This window comes from Lissotriton helveticus, chromosome 5_1 (genome assembly GCF_964261635.1).
Source record: "Lissotriton helveticus chromosome 5_1, aLisHel1.1, whole genome shotgun sequence".
Classification (NCBI taxonomy): Eukaryota; Metazoa; Chordata; class Amphibia; order Caudata; family Salamandridae; genus Lissotriton; species Lissotriton helveticus.
The window spans coordinates 2,104,273,125-2,104,295,934 of NC_136065.1; the positions used below are offsets into that span (position 1 = coordinate 2,104,273,125).

Below are 22,810 nucleotides of genomic sequence, written 5' to 3' on the forward strand. Positions count from 1 at the left end.
AAGTGGTTATCTTCAGAGTATAGGAGTAAGTTACACGCTCATTCAACTACGGACCTCTTGCTCCTCCCTCCATTGTCTGAAAGATGTTTTATCGTTTCACGGGACGGGGTAATGTGCTGCATGGCTAAACACTAAAAGGTCCCAAAGGCGAGACCTACTGGCTATGCCAATGCTTGTTCTGACTGAGAACACTAAATATGTCTCTGTTTTAGGTATGAGTGTGGTTCCTTCAGGCCCCAATAGATTAAAGTTAAATACAATGTCCAAGACCCTGCGCCAAGGGTCCTGTGTGCAGTTCAATGTGTTCTGTATGTTTGGTGACTGGTAGCAGGACTCCATTGTTATTGTGAGTGTATAGTTGCAAAGATCAGTGAGATTCATTGTGGATGACTCTAGTAAAACACTTAATATTGTCAAAAAAGGAGGGGTTTGGCCCAAAGGATTAGAGGGTAGGTAGGCAGACAAAGGAACTCAACTCCTTGGTTAAATATTGCAAATACACCCCCTTATGTCCCTGATATTTCAGAGGTATTGATTTATCCTAAATAGAAGGGTGTTAGTTGTATAATTTATCATTTAGTATGACAACTTTGTATTTCGTATTGTGTATATATTGATTGTTCATTGTGACATTTCATTCGTTTGTATTGATGTTTGATTATTATGAGTTTATTTGTAATTGTATGTCAAAACACATTTTCACGTTGTTCATTTTCACTGTGTAAGTACTAATGTGGTATTTCGTTTAGTCGACTATGTGTTCTTTTTGTGATCAAAGATATTAATTAAAAAAAATAATGAAATCAAGGGAGTGTAACCGGCACCAACCTAAGTCAAGGGGTAGGTTTCCTAGCCTCCCTGTAAGTTTTCTGACCATGTTGAGTAGGACTGCCCAGCTGGCAGCCCAATAACATGACCATTACCACAACTAACTTTGGTGCAGGAGTGGATGGTTTGAGCTGACAATGCATGGAGCAGACACCACGGTCGAATAACGTATAACTGGCAACGGCGGGAGGTTCCTTGTTGTTTTGGGGGTGGAATGCATGAGCTGATGCTTGCCGGTGTCGCTGCGTTCCTCGTCCAACAAAAGATAAAGGGGGTAGGGCTGCCCGTTGCACTGGCGATGTGAACCACAAGCAGGACCTCTTGCGCTGCTGTAGTCTGTGGGTCAGGCGGGCAAGAGTTCCAGGCATCCATTACACCAGGTAAACCAACCAAGTGAACTCAAACACGGACAGTCTCTCTACCATTATAATTAATGGGTATTTGTTTTCTTTACACACTGAAGCACGGAGAGAACTCTTTAGTAGCCGGTCACAAGTGAACTGAACATCGGGTAACAGAACCAGGAAGCATGATTGAACAAGTCATAGTGAGCTCACAACTAAAAAGTTATATTCTGCGTCATTAAAATTGGTTAGCACTGGTCTTAAAACGCTATGCCAGACGGACCTTAAATCGTGTGGTATTCAGGTATGGTGTAAAATAAAACCTCTTTTGTTATGAAGATAAACCCTGAGCTGGAACGCATTTATTGTCTCTGTAGCACAAGTGTTTGATTTCCGAGCCTCCACTTCCTACAATACCTCGATGAGAAGCTCACTCCATTACCCAGAGTCTCAAATGCGGAAAGGGTATACTTGGCGCCCATTATGCAGTGCCATAGTTGGTGAGGCTTTGAGGCATTAGTGGTAAAAGACCCCAAACACCATCGTTTAGTCATTGAGTTCGGACAGAAGATCTTACCTGGCACACTTAGATCAAGGGCCGAGTTACATTTCCTCTAACGTTCTAGTAAAATGTAATAGTACTCTAATCATAAGCATGACCTAACACTTTCCAAAATGACCCTCCTCCAGTTTTGATGGCTGGAAACTTCACACACAGATACACTAATGACTGTACTTCAACTAGCACAATAACACAAAATGGCGTTAGTTCTTAGGAAATGTAACTCATGAAAGAGAATGGTGTACGTTGCAACAATGGGAGACGGAGTGTGCCTGAGTACAGAAGAGCAGTTCAACACATCTAGAATGCCATTGAGAAAGCATGCCCTGTTACTTCGGGGTTCGATATCCTGAAAATCAGTCACCAACAGTTCTCCTGAGGACTAAATGCAGTACAGTATAATCCTCTACCATACCCATTGGCAACTGAAGTGAATAAAACACTGCCCAGCCTTAAAGAAAACTGCAGCAAAATGTATCCACCAAGACGATCATACGCAACAAGGAAAACACATAACCAATAAGACTAATTTCTGCATCGGTATGGATGCATTCGCCATTAGCAGGAGCTTACTTGTAAGCTACAGTGATAGTAATACTAAATCACTACTTCACACAAACACGTTAAAACACAAAGTCATCAGCAATACATTTATTGAGCTTATTATTCACTCCAACAGCAGTCCTTTCAATGCCCTAGACAGAAAAAAGATTCAAACTGGAGATCTCTGGGCATTCTCAAAAGGGACACAACAGTAACAAAACCCCTCACAAATGTGAATGAAGGACATAACGTGTGTTTGTAAGGTACACGTTTTCCCTTTAGAGCATCTTGGAGAAATGGATCTCGTTTTATGGACCTCAGAAGGATGAACTGCTGAAAGGGCCTTCAGGATTTGAACCGGTCACCGTTAATTCAAACACAGACTTTAGGAGATGATGTCCACTGAACCACAACATCCACAAATCCCTTGCGGTCCAATCAGGTTTCACAAGAAACTCACTAAATGAAGAAAGTGAAAAAGAAAGTCATTCCTTACCCGCAGTAAAAGATGGCCTTTTGCCAGGATCGCAATTTATCTGCCTTTGCAGCCACTTTGTTTGCAAATTCGATGAACTGGCAGCAGAACGGAGCTTCGCAGAGGAACAGAACGAAGGCGGTCAACCTTAAGGAAAAAGAGTTCATTTCAGCCATGTCAGGTTAGGCAAACAGTTTCAGGTTTTGTAACTGGCCTAGCAGACAAAAGCATAGCTGCACACACTGAAGACACAAACATAGAAAAGCAGTCCATCTACTCACTGGCTAAAATGCGTGCAAAACCCTTTGCTCACAGGTCCATTGTCTACTTTCGTCTTGGGACAGGGACTTTTTTACTGTGCGAAAACATGCTTTTGTAAAACCATTGTGTCAGCACTGTGTGCAAAACTGAACAACTGTGGACAGCAGGATATCAAGAACAGGAATTTGTATTTGTCTATACCAACAAAAAGAGCTAATGGTTAAAAGGGATGCCAGATGAAAAGACAATGTCCAGGCTCCAAGCCCAATTGTGTTGCCTGTAATTCCTGCCCCATGGCTGCATATATTCTGACTGTGCAATGCCAGCCACAGTGACCTTTAGGAGAAAACTGCAGCACCCGGAAGTTGTAGCACTCTGCTATTTAAAAAATAAAACTTAATCCAATGGCCCTGGAACCAGATAAATCTGTGGGCTCCTCCCCTTCGAACTGGACACAACCCACAATTTGTTGGTGCTAGCTTGGGGTAAGTACACGATTGGGAAGAAGGGCGAAACATCCCTTTGCTGCATGCTTCAGTAGCCCCAGGATGCAAGGGCAGGGCCAACCACCTTTTAGGCACTCAACAAAAAGCATGGTTAGTTCAACGAACCTGTCCCATACTAAAAGCACCATAATATTCCCCCAGCAACACAGTCCCACACAATACAGGTTACTGATAGGGGACACACTGGGAGCCCAGGGCAAGGACTAACATAACAATTCCTCGTCACAGAAGTGTGAGGTTTTCCTCCAATATTCAAGTCATGGGAAAGGTTGATGGCACTCCACAAGATGAATCATTCACCTTGGCAAACCTAGGATGGGCCGTAGATTGCCCAACCTTGGACTTCTAATGGAAAATAAATGGATTTCTTAGGGACCACCTGTCAATGAATGACTAATCATTCTCAGGAACTACTGATTCTTTCTTCTCCCATTATATTAGAACCTGCTAAGTTTATAGATCATATCTTTGTTGTCCTGTCAATATTACTGAAACTAAAACAGATTCTACTCAACTAAATCAACCGTCAATTATTTTTGATCAAATTAATTGAGAAAGATTTATTTAAATATATTAAATTTGAACTTGATACAGAACTTAACATTATAAGAATTTGACCGTATGTAAAATTAAATCTATCATAATCACATGCAGGATATTAAATATCGCAACTGACTTCTGGGTCCCATTCTGTCTCTCTGAATGTTAGTATGGTGGCTTGGTTATTCGTGAATGAGGACTAGTGTTAGCGACATTGCATACTAGGCAGCAGTGGTAGCAAAAGAAGTGCGAGTTCTCTCTAAACACCATCTACATTTCGAAGCCACAAATTAAAAGTTGTATTAATTAATTAGCAGTAGGTATCCATTTCGAATTTGATGAATAATGTACAAAGGAAAGGAAAAAAAATGAAGGGGAAAAACAGCTAAGCTAATAATAAGGACAGTCATCATGCATAGCTCTTGTATTATGATATTATTTCTTGGGTCTTGATATTCAAAGAACTAGGTTTGAGATATGTCCTGGTATGACTTGGTACATTTCTGTTAGAGAATAAATGTGTATAATTTATATGGAGCATGTGAAAGCGATGGCTATGATGATGGTGTGTAACTAAAATCAAAGTCTATACAGATTATATTGAAGTCTCGTCTTTTTATTTGCAAAACTTTGCTATAGATTAAGAAGTTTTAAAAGACTTTGTTCCATTAAAAAAGGTGCGATGGCACTTACATCATCCAGACCCCAGCAGCTATGTTCAAGGGATTGATTGTAATACAGTTCCAGAGACCAGCAACTGCGCAAGCTGGAAAAAAAATAGGTTACATTAGCATTGTTTCTGTGCTATTCATTTCTATCACAGTAAAAGCTTTTCATAGCTTAATAAAAGAGCATTTCTGCACTCTCTACCAGCTCAGAAGAAATAATTCTAACTAAGAGCAGCGGTCTTAGTGGCTGCAAAATGTCAAAATTTGTAAACAAGTCAGTGATTAAGTTAAATGTCTATATTCAGAACATGATCTTGCCTGTTTCTCACTGGAATTCACCTTCGTTTTCAATTCGCCATAAGTCACTGGTAAAATCAACTCTTTGAAACAGGTGGAGGCGACTGCAGGATACATAACTGCAGAGTAAAACTAAATGCAGCAGGCATTCTAGCTATTAAAGAACCAAGAACTGAACTTGCTAAAGATACAAAAAATAAGCGCGACATAACAAAGAGGTTTAAAATATCAGCTATACAAGCAGGAGATTGTGGAGCACACAACCGATCTACAAGCTTGTATTTGAAAATCTGGCAGCTTGCAATCATTCCTAAACTAAGAGAGAAAGAAAAAATCGAATGTATTGGCCGACGAGTGAACAGCAATGGTTCTGCTGAAGACATGGCAGACCTCAGAGTCCTTTCATCGGGTTCCTAGATGTAAACGGGTGGCTCCCCTCAAAAACAAAAGCACTGAAGAAGTTATGCTCTGAGAGGCATGGTATGGCCAGTTCATGTAGGCTTACATTGGCTCTGGAGTCTTTCTGATGACGGCCAACTGGAAACTAACCAGACTCTTCATCTGGAGTCGATTTCACGTTTGGAAGGGTCTTTATGAAGGGGGTGGATTAGGCAACTCCCTTAGGACTGGTAAATCTAGGTGCCACGACTACTCATGCAGCTAGGCCCACCCCTCTCTCTGTGCTGGAGAAGAGCAGGGTCTGTAGACATTTCACATGCTGAGTCACTAGCTACTGCGTGGTAAATAAAACAATAATTTAAAAAAAACGTCTATTATCGAAGATAACGCCCACAAATGATTTGTTTCTCACCCCCCCCCCCATCCCCAGTCAATCAAACTATAACATGGGGGTATTTTCGACATACATTCTGATCCTTTTTCAAGTTTGATATGAGACGTGTGCAATATTTCATTTGTCTCTGTGAGACGTAGGAGAGGGAGTGGAGGCGTTCAATATTCTTTATGAAAGAACTTTCATATTAAATACATCACACTTTCCTGTCCAGGAGTAAGTTTTGCAAATAACAAGCCACACTGAGTCAGTGTATATATTTTTAGGTCGAGCCTGGGCAGCCCATGCGCTGCTGCGAGGCATGCAGTATTAGATTATGGATTTGAAGCCCCGCCTAATCTCTGTCCATATTTTTAATTGGCTTGTGTCATTGTCCTTTGTAAACGCTGGCTTCCGAGTCGTTATTAGGCTTGTTAGTCCTCCTTGGTACCGCCTTGTCTGATTTTGTTAACTCCCATAACGACTGGACCTTTTACTTGTCTTGTTACACGGTCTGCTTTATCTTGGCTGTGGCAAGTATTTTATTTATAGATTTGCCCCTATTCAACCCACTATGTCGCAGCACGCCACCTGCTTTTATTTACTAATGGCGGTCCGCTGTAACTATGGCATCCGCGTTTCTTCATTTATTTTAGCATCGCGGTCCGCTTTAAGCCTAGCGGCTGCGCTTATTTTTGATGTTGTTTGTTTACTAGCATCCATGCAGCACTTTCACATTCATGGAGGCCGCACGCCTCTTTTAGACAAGCTGCTTCTAAAGAAAGTTGCGCGGTCGCTATTAAAGTGAAAGCGCAGCGCTTTTACAAAAAAATCATCTGTTTGTCAACTTGACAAACAGATGATTTTATTTTTGTCAAAGCGCCCCAGGCCGCAGCTAGTCAAAAGAAAGGGACGCGGCCTCCATGAATGTGAAAACGCTGCATGGGGCTAGTAAACGAACAAATATTTGCAATGCAATTGGTCTTGCATTTGCAAGAGTTTAAGCTATTGCATTGCCACTAGCTCAAACTCTCATGAATGTGAGCCTATTGTAATGCAAATGCTTGCGAGTTGCAATAATAGTGAATTAACGCTGGTGTCAAAGGCAAAAGACAAACTATGGCTGGGGGCATCAGTATGTCCCACAGAGGGCAGTATCTAACATGGTCTTTTTCAAATCACACCTGCCTTCGTGAAAGCTCCGTATTTTGGAGTGGATGCAAATATCTGCTAATAAATCCACCCGCCCCCTAACCCCAGTCAAATGGGCAGGGCATTTCACTATATACATGTAAGAACATGCATCGGCAAAGCCAATAATTTTCGCCTATGCGAGAACCTAGGCTTTGCCAATGTCTTTTAGCCATGTTGCATAGCAGCGTACAGTGGAGTGGCATGCCGTAGAGTGGCGTGGCATGGAGTAAAGAGCAGTATAGTGGCTTGGAGAGGCGTAAAGTAGAGTGGAGTGGCATAGAATAAAGTGGAGTAGAGTGAGGTGGAGTGGCATAGAATAAAGTGGAGTAGAGTGAGGTAGAGTGGCACAGAGTAGAGTGGCGTAAGGTGCATGGTGTAGAATGCAGTGGCATAGAGAAGAGCAGGGTGTCGTAGAGCGCAGTGGCGTACCGGTAGAGTGGCGCTTAGTAGATTGGTACAGAGGTGTGTGCAGCGGAGTAGAGTGGTGCAGATTATAGTACAGGGTAGAAGGGTGATAGGAAAAGAAGCAACGCGGAAGGGGAACTGGCAGGAGGGAATAGATACTACATGGACGGAGATATGGGAGACAGACTGAAAACACAAACACTCTTATGGAGCGCTTGAACACAAAGAAAACAATAGCTCCACAAACAGGAGCGGTGGGTGGACTACTACTTGGTCCAGGCTCCAGGAAGTGGAGAAGACACCCACATGCCATGACAAAAGGGGACGAATGAAATAAGAGCGACACTGGCGCTAACACATGGCAAGCTATGGGTGGGCTATAAGCCCACTGTATGTAAACAGCATGTCTTGCAGAGACAGCGCATGCGCTGGCTAGGCGAACCCTAAAAATGTCTAGAGAAAAGCAGGCTTCCATTATAAAGACAGGCAGACCACTTCCAAGACGAACACTTTGCTTAACTGTGGAATTGGGAAGAACGTTCTAACTCCACGAGAGTGGAAGAGGGGAGTAGGTGGCTGGGCTAAAGAAAGAGGGAAAGGAGTGTGAAAACGACAGAGAGAAACACATAATGAGTACTGTAGGGGGAGGAGGGATGAGGCAGACACATTGTAGATGGAGAGAGGCACCTGAGAGAATGAACATGAGAGGGACTAGACACCAGAGGGTGGATGTGGAAGAGGAATCAGAGAGAATTTATTTATTTATGCGACTTTTAAAGCGCGCAACTACCCGTGGGTGTCTTGGCGCTATAGATCAAAAGTAGTCAGACAAAGTGGTTGAACAGAAAGGGCCATTTACTGAGTGAAGAGCCACGTTTTCAGCTGTCTCCTGAAGGTCATGAGGGTGGGGCTGATTTTGATGTAGGTGGGGAGAGAGTTCGAAAAGTTTGGCGGTGGCTATGACAAAGCATCTGTCTCCCCAGTTAACTCTTCGGGTGCGAGGAATGTTAACACAATGAGAGGAAGAGGAGCGCAGGGTTCTAGGGTTGTTTTTGGGTTTAAAGGCCTCTCTGGGAAAAGCAGGACCTATGTTGTTGATTGCTTTGTATGCTATGCAGAGGGACTTAAATCTGGTGCGGTTCTTGATGGAAAGCCAATGAAGGTTTTGCAGGTGGGAGGAGATGGATTGAAATTTGGGAATCTTCAAAAGGACTCTGGCTGCCGCATTCTGCACTAGCTGAAGTTTGTTAGTGATTTTGGCCTGTGCATTCAGAAAAAGAGCGTTGCAATAATCTATACGTGAGAAAATCAGAGAGGTAATTAGTGTTTTTGCATGGGTACTGGGGATATAGGGTAGTAGCTTTTTTATTTTACGTAACGTAAAAAATGAAGTGGACACCACATTGTTCGCATGGTGGGTGAATAGCAGTTTGTCATCAAATATTACCCCTAAGTTCCGCACCTTGATGACCGGGGTAGGGGGGGGACCTAGCTTGTCAGGCCACCAAACGGGAGACCAGATGGGTTCCAGTTTACCAAAGACCATTATCTCTGTCTTGGAGGAATTCAACTTTAAGCAATTGGCCGCCATCCAGTCGCTTATTGCTAACATGCCTGATTGAAAGTTAGCGGCCACATCAGCACCATCTTGATGGATAGATAAGACGAGCTGTGTGTCGTCGGCGTATGTTGTAAGGCTGATGTTGTGGGCTTTGATTACCCTCGCCAAGTCCGACACGTATATATTAAACAGTGTCGGACTTAGCGAGGATCCTTGAGGGACGCCGCATGGGAGTGAAAAGGTAGGCGAACAAAATTGTCCTAGTTTGACTATTAGGGATCGGTTCTCTAGGAATGAAGAGATGAGGTTTTTTGCTTTGTGTGTAATCCCCAAGGCAGAGACACGGTCGACCAAGGTGGTGTGGTCGACCGTGTCGAAGGCTGCGGACAAGTCCAATAATATCAGGACCGCCGCTCCCCCTTTGTCCATAGTAGACCTAATCTCATCAGCCGCTTTGATGAGTGCTGTTTCGGTGCCATGTGCCTGTCTGAAACCAAACTGTGTGTCATCTAAAAGGTCGTTGGTTTAAATGAAGTTGGAGAGTTGCGTGTTAATGAGACTCTCAAATATCTTAGATGGAAAGGGTAGGCAGGCGATAGGCCTGTAGCTAGCTGGATCTCCAGGAGTCTAGGTTAGGCTTTTTAAGAAGTGGGCGTATGACTGCTTGTTTCCATACTGAGGGGTATATTCCTGTACTGAACATGGTGTTACAGATGTTGGCAATTGCTGGTGTAATAATGTGTGCGATCGAATTAAGGATTGAAGGTGGACATGGGTCAGTGGGGGAGCCGGATTTGATTTTGGTTATAAGGTGTTGGATGCACTCTTGGGAGGTTTCTTGAAAATGAGAAAATGTAACTGAGATGTTTGAAGGGTCAGGCAGAGATGTTAATGCACCAGAATGAGTGGAAAGGGAAAAAGTGCTAAAGATTGACATAACCTTGTCTGTAAAAAACTTGGCAAGGGAGTCACAAAGTTGTTGAGATGTATCCTCCGGGGGTACCGGGGGATTGGAAAGCTGGTTCACTACCTGAAACAATTGTTTAGTGGAGTTTTGTGCGGAGTTGATTTGTGACACAAAATAGTTGGTCTTCTGGGTGAAGATTAGTTGTTTGTAATTGGTTAAGGCTGATTTATAAGTTCGTTTGTCAGATGGGTAATAATGCTTGCGCCATCTCCTTTCTAGGTTTCGGCAGTGTTGTTTTTGCCTACGGAGATCCTCTGAGAACCAAGGAGCTGATGGAGTGTGACGATTTCTATTGGAAGTTTTGAGGGGGGCGAAAGTATTGCATGCCTGGGTGAGGTGTGTAAGATAGTTGTTGGATGCTATGTCGGGATCAGAGTAGGTGTTTTGCAGTAATTCCGTTAACATTGTGGAAAAGTCAGGGATGTTAAGGTTTTTCCAGTTCCTTGATGTCGTATGGGGTGGTGGTTTAGTTGGTACTACAGTCGTAGGGTTCAGTTCAGAATGGACATTAGAACCCAGGGAAGAGGGACCTGATACAGTGGGCATGAGGGTGGATATTGGAGGTGTAGGGCGTGACCAAGAGTGAACGGGGCTGCAAAGCGTAGAAGGGAGGAGAGAGAAAAAAAGGGTCGTTGTAACATGGGTGATCTATGGCAAGAAGGAAGGGTAGCAAAAAAAAAGACAAAGCAAAAGATTTGGGATGGTGAGTTCAATCAGAAATCCAGACTTATTTCTGTTCTGTGATATGTAGATTTGAATGGTTTAATGTGTACTTGTTTTGATTGACACTCCTGTAACTGGTGGCTCAAGAGCCCTAGTGCATTCATTTTGTGTTCTCAATCCTCGAAGACTTAACATGCTCTTGTTGTTCCTATTGAGCAAGTCAATACATAAAGCAGAAGCTTAGCATTGTTTTCAGTAGTTATGTTCGCCTCAGCGCCATCAAAGATGGATCTGAAGAACGAAAAAGCTACATTTAAGAGTAAAGAGGGGCAAATGTTTAATGCAGCGAATATAAGGAAGCTGGGCTTCTGAATAGGATAGCAGATGCACTGCAAGTGGACTGCTCAGCTCTATAGTCATTGAGATCTTCATAAATGATGCAAAGCGGCACAAGTATCCAATTTGCTTAAGCATCTCAACTGACAGCAAAGACCAAGGCAGTTACAAAAACACAGCATAACGAACCGCGAGGAAAGATAACCAACAGCCTAGAGACATGGTTGGGATGAGAAGACTCCGGGACAACTACATGGTCTACAATATAAACCTCCCCGTTTAAAGTGATTCAAGGCAGAACAATAACCAACAGCCAGGTGATAGCCAACCTTGAGCTTAGCTGCGCCAAACAAACTGGCTGGGCCAGGAGCTTTGGCTTCCCTGCTCTTCTTTCAAGTATCCCATCCAATACAATCTCTTTTTCGCAACGTTTCCAAACAACAGTTACAACAAAGCTAGTTCTCACTTATGTATTGCACCTTGCAGCCTTCCCTTCTTAGTTTTTATAAGAAATAACCTTTTACACTTTTCAAAATGGCCACTTCTTTAAATGCTTTGAGTAAAGTAGCATAAGAGCAGCATATTAAATCCAGGGATGTCTCCAGGAACTAGAGTTCATGGCAGCTGGGTAAGTGAAGTGCTGTCAAAGAACTAGTTCCGAAAAAGGGAGTTAAAAAGATTCAAGCCAATTCTCAGTTACTGTTGCATATGATAGCAGAGGAAGGCAGCGATTGATTACCATCGGAATAGAGGTTGTTTGCTAACTTTATGATAATCAGTTCGCAAAGAATACAAAAGCTTGAATGTGTCAACTACATTAACTTTTTCATTCTGGGGTCTGTACAGAGCTTATTTTGTAAAAGAAGGAATGCCTGTGTCTAAAGCTCACATCGAATACCAAGGCTACGTAGTGTTGCATTCACATTTGGCCTCTTCAATCCACTAACAGACACTCCTTGCCCCTTTATCTCACTCCTTCTACCTTGGTGTTAGTTTTCTCTTTCTATCCCTCCTTTTCCCCCCCCATGTGTGTTTTTTCCCTCTCTGCTGCTATACTTAACTGATGGTTGCGTTTATAAGCCTCCTCCATCAAAGCCCTGCTTCTAATCAGACTTTCCTATGGCAGAATACAACATCTAGGCGGAGACAATAAGCAATACAGGTTCTCAGCTTTCAACACTGGCCTTCTACAATAAGGAATGATCTTTGGGTAATCTGCAATCATCTGAGAACAGATCTAGATCAGGATGTCTTGAACAACGCATGTGGCATCAGCACTCACTGTAGAACAGAATCTGTGTAAGTGGCGCCTATCTTCCTGCAGGCGACTTTTGAAACGGACGACTACATCCTACTGTTATAGAAACAATGAGAAGCAAGCATCAGAGGGACTGTCCATTAATGATCTAATTCTTTTACGAGTCAACAGCCCATAAGGGTAATTGTGACTCGTTACATCCAAATCTGCAAGTGATCACGAGGTGATCCATAGGGATCGGCTAGATTGCCTAGCCTAACGTCGCCCAATGCCAACTCTCTCAGATATCGTAATGTGCAACAGGCATGTATTTGTTATCACATGGCCCGCCTCTCAAGGGTTCCTTCGAGAAACTGTATATGAAATAACCTGGTTCACTGGCAGCGCTAGCCAAGAGCTGATCTGGAATCCGACTGAAGGTTTTGTCCACTCCGGTACTTTAATGACTAGATTTGCACTCCATACTAACAGACATAATACTTGTTTTGTCATTCTTCTCTGCCTATGTAAGAAACGATATAGCCCAGTCAACAGCAATGAAGAGGAATGGTCTCCTTTAAGAATGTCAAGCTGTTCATCAGCTATTGCCTACAAATACCAAAGTCTGAGATCCTCATCCAGTGACTGGAACATCTTCATATCAAAGTTCCTCAAGGCCAGCATTATAAGTATGCTCACTGGTGCTAAAATCGGGATTGAACTCGAAACTGCTACTGTAGAAAGCTTCATTGCTGTGTGGTAGAGAGGTCACGATAGGAATGGATCTTAGACTACACAGAAAAGCTCAATGTACATCAAAGTCCAAATAACTCCTAAATAAGACGCGTTCACCTTCCTCTTCACCCTAATAACTGGAGATTATCGCTAGAGTCAACTAATTATCTGTGGATCATTAAGTTGAGATGATGGGTGATGCCAAATTTGTCAGACTTCACAATCATGGATAAACCACTCATTTACTTTGGTATAGTGCCAGACGCCAGTGCTGTACACCCAGCTGAGCTCTATTGAACATAGAAAGCAGGGAACATGTCTTAAAAAAACATAGGTGGAAGTCTAATCAGCATGGGCAATGATGTCCCTCGATCAGGGGAAGGACAGAGTTATGTAAAAAGACATTTTAGAATCATTTTGCCTCCTGCAATTCTACATCTATCTTTTCCACATACTAACAGATAATCGAGCACATACTTACTCATAAGGACTCCATTTTCAAACACCTTTTGAAAAAGCAGAGGTCTCACCTGTGAAATGTATTGGATTTAAAGGCTTGGTTTTTTTTTTACATCCAGATGTCTGCTGCGTGGCAGTAATCCATGCGTTTTAATTTTTTTTATGCTTTAAGAATATTCATTAGAAGATGAGTGCAGTGCGTATGCAAGTGTGGCACAGTGGTCATCTTTGAATGATTATTATAGCAAAAGAAAAATCAATCAATGCTGGTTGCAATTTGCGCATGCACATTTGCAGCAACAATCATTATAATATTTGTGGATGAGAGTGCATCCCAGTAGCAATGTGCAGCTGTAGGGCTCTAACGAAAATAATTTTGCAAATCTGCAAATGCGAGCGGCCTTTAAAAAGTGTGCAGCTGCCTGGACCTCACAAAAAGAAAAAAGAAAATACAACCAAGCCAGCCAAAATATAGTAAGGCTGAAATGCTGCTTGGGTGAGAAACAAAAGTAGGGAGGAAAGACAACGAATCACGAGCAAGTGGTGGACACAAAGCCCACTCGTGGTCTTCCTTGGATACGAAGGGTTTCTTTCTCTAATATTAGCTAAAGCTGTTGGAAGGAAAAACCTAAAAAGAAGTGGCAGGGGATTAATACTGGTTGGTGCATTCAAATTGGGATTTTTTTTTAGAATGAGTAGACAAATGTTCCGAGTTTAAAGTGACAAAGGTTTCATGACAACGCTTTGATTTGATTCAGAGGTGGATTGTTATTGAAGCCTTATATTTGTCTCCTACAACCCCTGCAGCTTTTTGCTATGCTAAGCATCCTATTCATCACATTTTGAGAGTCTTTTAGGAAGCAGGCACTAAAAAATAAAGTATCTACTAATTTCTGGTTTGGCTGTTCTGTTCCCTCCACCTCCATTTAAAGTACAGAGAAGGAGGAAGGACCTTACTAGTGAGAGGAAGGCCAAGATAACCCAAATGAAAGGTCACAAGCCCCTTCAACATAGCTCCTCTTCCTTCCGGGTATCACTACATCAACACTAAAATAACCGAAGGTTGGGGGGTAACCAAAGATTTCTCCAACGACCTGCATTTCCACCGTATTTTGCCACATGCTTATCCCAAACAAGAGGCACTCTTGTCCAGATCCAGAGGGAGTCACTGCACCCTCTGCCTCAGATATCCTAGTTCAGGGCACGGGTACCTCAGACAGTAGTTACTTCTACCTCGAGACACTCCCCCCTCGCCCACCAACACCCCCACAAGCTACTTTAGCCCTTTATGAGGGTGTTCACACTCCTCCACTGTGCACCCCAATACCAAGTCGAGTACCCTTTATTAGGTCGGCTTTTGGAGAAGTCGACGAGAGGATTTAAAAACAGAAGTCTTGCTTCTCCAGTGTGTTTTAAATGTGGATTCAAAACACATTTGAGCAATAATCCTTCAGGCCTAGCACTTGGCACACATTGCAACAAATGCCATTAGTTGGGTAATTTTTAGAGTGTCTGTAGAAGCAATAAGAACAATTTACGGGTAAGCACTGTTTATAATCAAGACAATGAATGTGTACATGATCTACCAGATGAAGATAGTGATAATGGAAATTCTTCTGTGGCCGAGAATACTTCTTTGCTGACATCCTTAAAGGTATCTGGTTCTGCTGGATTGGGAGATTATTGCAGTGCTGATACGCATGATAATCTTGAATTTTCTGATGTACAGTCGGAATCTGGACATGACATTAGACCCTTGGAAAATGCTCCCTTACCGGCAAGATTGAAAGACTTATTTGCATTGATTTTTTTACTTAACCAATTTACATTTATTGTGCCATTGCGTTGTGGGAGAGATGATTAGTGCAGTTATGACTATCTGTTGCTGGTTTCTGTACCCTGCTCTTTATACTTCCAGTTTATAAATGTTTTCTTTCACTGTGTATTCCATGCTTGAGCTCTGTTCACGGTCAGTTCCAACCAACTGCTTCGAGGTCAGTTGCAGTTGGAAGTCACGAGGTGGAGTGCTGGACGTGGGCTCCTCTTAATACAATTAAAACTTCCTTTAGAAGTAACCAAGTGACGTTGCTTACTTCACACCTGTATTGCAATTTTGATTCTCCTACATAACCAAATTGTTTATTCTTGCTTTAATCAGTCTTCAAGAGCTGAATGGCCAGTAATCCCATCTGGCTAGGGGTAAGACTACATTCCTGTTGGTTTAGAGCGGTTCACCTGCTGGTCCGGGGCCCATCGCTACAGGTACTCCCGATCCTGCTTATTAACCCCACCCACGCTTGTGACGGAACCGTTCCGTCACGCCCCACGGGCGGGCTGTGCTGTTGACGGAACGGTTCCGTCACGGCCCGCTCGCCACGCCTGCGCAGCGCAAATTCCGCGCCTGCGCTGAGCATTCTATTGAGCGGGCGGGGCCGTGACGGAACCGTTCAGTCACAAGCACAGCTCACCCGTGGGGCGTGACGGAACCGTTCCGTCACAAGCGCGGGAGCGCCGCGCGCCCCCCCCCGTCCCTTAGCACTGCGGCGGAATAGCCGCCGCAGTGAAAGGGTTAATACCTCTAGAGATAAACCAGTCCCTAAAATGGTCTGTGGTGGAGACCTTCTGTGCTTCAGATCCTTCCCTATTCCTGTCACCAAACGCTGGCCTGAACACAACACAGGGAGCAGAGAAATCTCACTGGACGATTCTCAGTGGGGCTGCGATTGATGAGCTGCTCTGAGCAGATAACTCTCGCCATCATTACCAGCAGCATGTTTAATTGGAATATGGGCAGGTAACTGCCGTTACCACTCATAAACCTATTATATGTTTTGTGATAAATAACAGCAGGTCAAAGCTGCCAATATTTATCAGGAGAAAATAGCCAGTATTTATAGAAACATCCTGATTTTGTGGTAGTAAACTGCAAAATATGCTTGCTATGCACCAGAAATTCGCAATTGGCAGGTATTTCAGGGGAGTGCATTTATCAACTGAGATAAATAGGGGCAATAAATATCACACCCAGGCCTTTAAGTGGGCTGGATCCTGACGGTGCTCAGCACCAGCAGTTCTAAAAAGCAGGTGCTGACACAGGTCCCTATCGGGCTCTCCATTTTTGCCCTAACCTTCAGAATGACAAAAAAAAAATCTTAACACTGCGCCAGTTGGTATGTAAACAATTCATCCAGTTCTGTGCTTTGTGGTTCTCTGGATAACCCCAATCTGTCCAATTGAGTATTCTGATATCGGGAGCCCTGCCTGCCTCGCAATATAAACAGGTGATGTGCTGAATTTCCTGATTAAAGTCAAATAAGGAGGCTGAGTGATGAAGCAAGAAAGTGGGATCTGAGCCAACTCATAATCCCCTCCCCCCACCTATCTCATACACTCCCCGCGGCCACTTCTGTGGTGGGAGGGGGAGGTATGAATCCATTTACCTGGAACAGTAGAGGAAGAGATTTTAAAGTGCGCTTGGAGTCTGGTCCCACCTTCTGAGGGATGCCTAGGGTTGAATGGCTCACAGCAGACCCTGTCCCTCCAGGGTCTGAATATAAATATCAACATGCACCTCACATATTCAGAAGAGGCGGACGTGGCGAACACCAAAGGGTGCTTGGGCTGCATGGCACTAAACATTCACTATTGATAAGGAACCTTCCTATATTCTGACCGACATGGCAACGTGGCTGATTGTTTTAAGTTACTGGATGTATTAAGTGCCCTGTAGTGAACCATAATCAAAGTAAAGCTTTATTCAATTAATTATTACAGCTTTAGTCACAATATATGGAAGCGCCGATTAATTAACATGCTATGCCAGTGGTGGAACTGGGTGGCGTGCCTCCTAAGAAAAATGTTGGCCACCCCCACTTGCATTGTTTTAATACAAATTAAGCTTTGTTCCTGTGCAGCACTACATCGCCTTGTAGCTAGATTTATACAATAGAAAAGTAGCCCACTGTTCTACATATAAGTGGGATGTGCTGAGGCTTCTGCTGTCGGTGCCCTAGCCATTACCAAAGGAAGCTTCCAACCCAATACTTACTCACCGCGCCTGCTCCCTTCATTGTGTGACCACAGTTGGATGGCCAACGGGCAAGAATTGATGCTTCTTGGTAGGCCGCGGTATCTGAAAGGCCTGTAGAACGGAGATTGAGTCGGTGGTACGTGAGGCACCCTGGTAACTAGGGTTTCAGTGTTGATTATTTATCTTAGGCAACTAACATTGACAAACTCAATAGTCCTGGCTTGTTGTAAGTGTAATGTTAGTTGTTGTATTGTATATCTGGACACTATAACAGAAACAACAAAATACCAGTCGGGCTGCACACAATGCTAAGCAGAGCGCTCCGGTCGGCTGTGCCACACCTGATTGCGATTGGGCTCACTATAAAATTGCGCCTGGCGCTTCAATTGCCCTGGTCGCGCTCTAAACGAACGACCCAACAGTTGAAAGTATTGCCTTTTCGCCTATAATATGTAAATGATTGTCTAAAATTGCCGCTCCGGACTGCTAATCAGAATGGCCCAACAGCTGAAGTTATGCCCTGTTATGATCCCACACCTTCTCCGCCACTGGAGGCAAGCGAGCTTTCTATCCCAACGTTATGATGTTCTGTAAGGGAGTTAGACCAGAGTCCCTGGCCCTGCATTTCTAGTCGCCTCCTGACCACAATCTTATTGGATTATCCTCACTCGACTTCCGGAATATGTGCCTTTCTCTTATTATTATTCTTTGCACTATCACTACCCTAGTGGCCCCTCTGCTCCCTATCATGGCTTTCATTCTAATTAAGTTGGGAGTTAACTGCTTCAAAGTCATGTATCCCCCTAATCTGTCCAAAGCAGCAGCAAAACGGTTCAAGCACAACACCATTGAACAATTCCCTCTTTGTTGATCAATTCCATAATGGACGCCTAGGGAAGCTCAAAAAGGACTTCATTTTTTCAGTCACGATATCCCTTCCTGATCCACCAGCTTCTTCAATTCCTTCAACGTCTCCTCCTCCTCATCTATCCCACATGGACAGCGGCTAAAAATGTCCCCCTCCGCTAGCTTTAATGGCTCTCTCACGATTACACTTTACAATAATGGCGCTGTCGGATTCAAGCTACAGACTCCTTTCTCTCTCTCTTTGACCATCTCTTCCACTCCCTTCGTCCAACCCATATAACTATGATCTCCCTCGATTCTTCTTTGAGCTCCTCTTCTTTCTTCCCTCTGACCCCCCGATACTCTATCAGGCCGCTCTCCCGGGAGACTCAGGCCTACCCTTTGTTCCCCCCTGCTGTTGCTCCCTCCTCTCCCACTCTTCCCAAAACATTCCTCCCCTATCTCGTCTGCCTTGCCACCGGCCGCCACCCTGCATCTGCCCGATTCTCCAACGTTTTCGCCTCCCCCCCTAATCCCCCTATTCCAACCCACCTCCCCCCTTCTTATTCCACCTTTCTTACAACCTGGTCTACTGATCAACTTTCCTTACCTTCCCCCTTCCCTCCCCTTTCACCTCATCCCGTTCCGCTCTTCCCCGTATCCTAAATTCTTCTCTTCCACCTCCCATCTCTCTTCAACCTCCCCTTCCTCATCCTTTGCTTCCTAACCATTTCTCCCTCCTTGACAATTCCTTACTCGTCTCTCTCTGACCTTGCAGTCCCTTACTCCTCCCTCAGTTTCCATCTAGCCCAATCCCCCCCCACTCCACCATTTACCTGTTCCCCTACATTCACCTTTCATAGATCGGCAACTCTGGGCATTAGCTTGCCTCATCGCTACAACGGCCCCCCACATTCGCCGGGGAGGCCTGGTTTCACCGTGGAGATACCCAGTAGGGACCATCTCACAGGGATAGCCAGGACGGGTTCCCCAGCGGTCTACAGCGCCAGGACGCCTCAGGGCAGCAGTGCGCTTTACAAGACACATACATTTACATTTACATAGCCCACAGTACCTGTCCTGCACCATCCTCTCTTTTCTCCCCATACCTCTGGCCTTCCTTGGACGCCCTTCCTTCCCACTCCTGTTCAGCCCCTTCTCTGCTCTTCTCCCCTTACCTTTGGCCTTCATGTGACCCCACTCCTACTCCTCAACTGTCTCCTCCTATTTATGATCTCTACTCTTCCCCTCTGTTCAACACCAGTAAAAATATTTCTCTTCCCACCACTCTTTCACCACCCACTCCTATAGTCCACCATCTTTCCACCCCCTTCTACCATTGCTCCCCTACTCCCCACCCCTCCCCCCTCTGCAGTCCCTCCCCTATCCCGTTCCCCCTCCCCTCCTCGTCCTCCCTCACCCTCTGCACCACCTCTCTTATCCTGTTCCCGTTCCCCCAACCCTCCCCATCCTCCCTCATCCTCTGTACTCTCTCCCTTATCCGTCGAGCCACCCAACATTCCGCGCTCAGTTCTCCTCTCCCTGGAAAATAAGCTGGATTCTCTCATCTCTTCCATTTCCCATCTTGTAGCGTCCATCTCACTTTTAAGCACCAACATGTCCTCTCTTCCCTAATATCGTTCCGAGGAGTTCCTTGCTCCCGCGCCCTAATGAAGCCAACCACAGTCTGTCCTCTGTAGAGGTCACCAACTTACTGGCCAGCTACAAGACCACCAACGTCACTCCCCCTCCACCTTCCTCTCCTAATAATTCTACGCAGCTCACTATTCAGAACATCTACTCTGTCAGAACTCACCAGCCTCCCTCCTATTGGGCACCCTCATTCAAGAATCTTATCCCTATCTCCCTTAACAGCCCTAACACCCCCATCACCAAAACAGTTGCGTCAGAGCTGCACTGCTTGCTCCACAACTGCACATCTGCAATCAAACACAAATTGGAAATCTCTGACACTATCACCCACCAGAATCTTGACATGTTCTTCCTCACTGAGACCTGGTTTAATGACTCCTCTCATCATTTGTTTGATCTTCTGGTACCCACTGACTACTCTATCCTCAGAAATGACAGAACAGACAAAATGTGGGCAGTGTCGCGAACATCTTCAGGAACTCCCTTCAAATTAAAGCCTTTCCTACCACCCTTCTCCATACATTTGAATGCCTATCCCTAGAACTTCAAATACAACACGGCTCACCCTTTAGATTCCATGCCATCTACCCCCCACCCGGTACCTTCTCTTCCTTTGTGGAGGAACTCACTGACTTCATCAGTGACCAATTTTCTCAAAGTGACACACAGATCTTCCTGGGTGACTTTAATCTCCATTGGGGCTCTTTGGAAGACTCAGCTGCCAACAAGCTTGCCACCTTTCTCTCAGCCAATGATCTCTTCCAACTTTGCTCGGAAACCACACATTTCGAGGGCTCAATTCTGGACCTTGTTATATCCAAAGCAGACCTGCTGATTACTGCTCCCCCCATCCATGTAGACTGGTCTGACCACTTCCTCATTCCCTTCCGTTTTCACCTATCGCACGTTAAAACTTGCGGCTAACCTAAAAGAGCTACTACCTGGTTATGCAACACTAAAAACATTGATCTTGTCACTTTTGTGATTCTGCTATGCGGTCACTTCCTAGACTAGACCCTAATATGGATGTCAACGTTCTACCCTCTCAGTGCCTCTTAGTCCTAGCAGTCGAAATCGACAATGTCGCTCCACTCCAAAGCAAAAGAAAAAGACCCACCCCCCTCAGCACCTTGGTTCAATAAAGCGCTCTATGATTAAAGGAAAAACATTAGAATCCTGGAGAAACATTGGAGAAAATCTCCTTCCACCTCCAGTGTCTCTCTTTTACGTTCAGCGAGATCCAAATATCACAACCACATCTTCCATGAAAAAGCATCACGTTTCAGATCCCTTCTTGACTCCGCCAAAAAGAGACCTCAAAATCTTTTTGACCTCAACAAAAACCCAAACTGTTCTCCCCTAACCATCAAGCCTGAGGATTCCACAAAGAAAGCAGCAGATTTCGCTATATTCTTTGATAAAAAGGTCAAAGCACTGGTGGATCAGGTCGCCCACCCCCCATTGAGGAGCAGAAATCCTTAGTCATCTGGTTGAACTTTGACTCCAATGCATCCTCGAAACCAAACCCTCCAACTATTCTTCTGACCCCATCCCTAGCGTCATCGCCATCAATTTCTACACCCATACTCTCTCTTACTGGACCAGACTAGTTAATCTCTTCCTCTGTCAAGGCTCCCTCCCTGTTGCCCTCAAATCAGGACAGGTTACTCCTCTTCTAAAAAAAAAAAACCTCTGCTGATGCGAGCAACCTCCATAACTTCCGCCCTATGACCAACCTCCTTTTTCTTTCAAAAATCACTGAAAAATGTGTTGCGAAACAACTTTCCATACATATTAAGGACAATAATCTCCTCGACGTTGTCCAGTCTGGCTTCATCCAAAATGGCAGCACTTAAACAGCCCTGCTACAAGTGATTGATGATGCACTGCATATACTTGACTCTGGGGAATCGTGTCTTCTGATTCTTCTAGACCTCTCTGCAGCCTTTGACACTGTTAATCATAGCACTCTCCCCAACACTCTTCAACAGAGAATGGGATTGGATGGCAGAGTGCTTAAATGGTTTGCCTCTTTCCTCTCTGACATATCCCAAAGGATCAAGATAGCGAACAGTCTGTCATCTCCATTGGCTGTAGGACAAGGGGTCCCTCAAGGTTCTATCCTGGCACCCACTTTGTTTAATCTCTACCTGGAACCATTAGGGAACCTCCTAAGCAAATCTGGGATCCATTACCATCTTCATGCGGATGACACTCAAATCTACCTCATGGTGTCTCCGCACACGATCGCTCACTACTCTACTCTACTCACAACTGGATGTTAGCTCACCAACTCATTCTAAATCCCACCAAAACTGAATTCTACCTCTCTCTCAGCTGAACTTACTCAACATCAAACCCAGCATTGTTGACAGCGCTAAGTCCCTAGGTGTCATTCTTGACAAAAGACTCAACCTAATCTCCCACATTAACTCTATTGCTAAGAACGCACGTTACCAGTTGCGCCTTCTGTGAGGGATCTGTCGGTTCTTCCCGGAGAAAGACTTTAAAACTTTGGTACAATCTCTGGTTCTCTCAAGACTGGATTATTGCAATTCTCTTCTAACGGGCCTACACAAATCCCACCTCTCCCCTCTCAAATCCATCCTCCATTCAGCAGCTCACTTAATTTCAGGGTCTAAACGAAGTGACCAGGTCCGCTCTTCGATGGCTTGCCATCGAGGCAAGATCTGTTTACAAAACTGCCTGCATCACACACAAAGCCTTACACACAACTTCCCCTCGTTACCTGGTGAATAAATTGAAATTATCCGGAGGCTCTCGACCTTCTCGCAATGCAGAAAAGGTTCTGCTTGAGCCCCCCGTCTTCAAAAGGGAAAGATCGATGACGCAATGCTTCTCAGGCAATGCGGTGAGAATCTGGAACTCGCTTCCCCCATTGCTTCGTGCCACCTCCTCTACCCAGAT

The 22,810-nt window shown here is 44.5% G+C and overlaps 1 protein-coding gene across 1 annotated transcript in view; it reads right to left on the bottom strand.

Annotated features, from left to right (window-relative positions):
* CACFD1 (calcium channel flower domain containing 1) overlaps positions 1-22,810 on the bottom strand; it is a 33,450-nt gene that overhangs the window by 9,371 nt on the left and 1,269 nt on the right. The window contains exons 2-3 of the mRNA XM_078646122.1: positions 4,753-4,825; positions 2,774-2,899 (exon numbers count right to left, since the gene is read on the bottom strand). Coding sequence (XP_078502248.1) covers positions 2,774-2,899; positions 4,753-4,825 — 199 coding nt within the window. The remainder of the gene's footprint in view (positions 1-2,773; positions 2,900-4,752; positions 4,826-22,810) is intronic.